At 48.4% G+C, this 527-nt stretch overlaps 1 protein-coding gene across 1 annotated transcript; it reads left to right on the top strand.

The window, feature by feature from the left end:
- The first annotated feature begins 34 nt into the window (after window positions 1-34).
- On the top strand, window positions 35-512 carry LOC103399677 (mitogen-activated protein kinase kinase kinase 12-like). Its single transcript, XM_008338327.3, has 2 exons — window positions 35-192; window positions 278-512. The coding sequence occupies exons 1-2, from the start codon at window positions 59-61 to the stop codon at window positions 399-401; spliced, it is 258 nt and encodes an 85-aa protein (XP_008336549.1). The 5' UTR covers window positions 35-58; the 3' UTR covers window positions 402-512.
- Window positions 513-527: the final 15 nt, after the last annotated feature.

Genomic DNA, 527 nt, shown 5'->3' with positions numbered 1-527 from the left:
TCAAAGAGACTGGAATGTCTTTTCCTCTCAAAGGTCCTTTGGCGTGGTGCTCTGGGAGATGCTAACTGGGGAGATCCCTTACAGAGACGTGGACTCGTCAGCCATTATCTGGGGTGTGGGGAACAACAGTCTGCAGCTGCCCATACCAGAGAGCTGTCCTGACGGCTTCAAGATCCTCCTCAGACAGTGTTGGTGAGCATAAGTCACGGGAAGTGTGCGATGGACGGTTGGAACGGTGGTACGGAACTTCATCAACGCTTGATTCTTTTTTTTTCAGGAATTGCAAGCCTCGGAATCGGCCGTCTTTTCGACAGATCCTTCTTCATCTGGACATAGCATCAGCTGATGTCATGTCCACTCCTCAAGAGACGTACTTCAAGTCTCAGGTACCAATCATTTAGTACTGAATACTGTGAATGTACACGCACTCACAGTAAGCAAAAAAGGAAGAGCTCTTAAAGGGGACACTGAATGGTAGTTACATGCTTTGGTGCCACCTGTCTCCCCCTAGTGTTCTTATAGATGAC

Source organism: Cynoglossus semilaevis, unplaced genomic scaffold (assembly GCF_000523025.1).
Source record: "Cynoglossus semilaevis isolate Cse_v1.0 unplaced genomic scaffold, Cse_v1.0 C18845327, whole genome shotgun sequence".
Taxonomy (NCBI): domain Eukaryota; kingdom Metazoa; phylum Chordata; class Actinopteri; order Pleuronectiformes; family Cynoglossidae; genus Cynoglossus; species Cynoglossus semilaevis.
The sequence above is the reverse complement of the archived record's forward strand: the minus strand, read 5'-3'. Positions and strand labels throughout refer to the sequence as shown.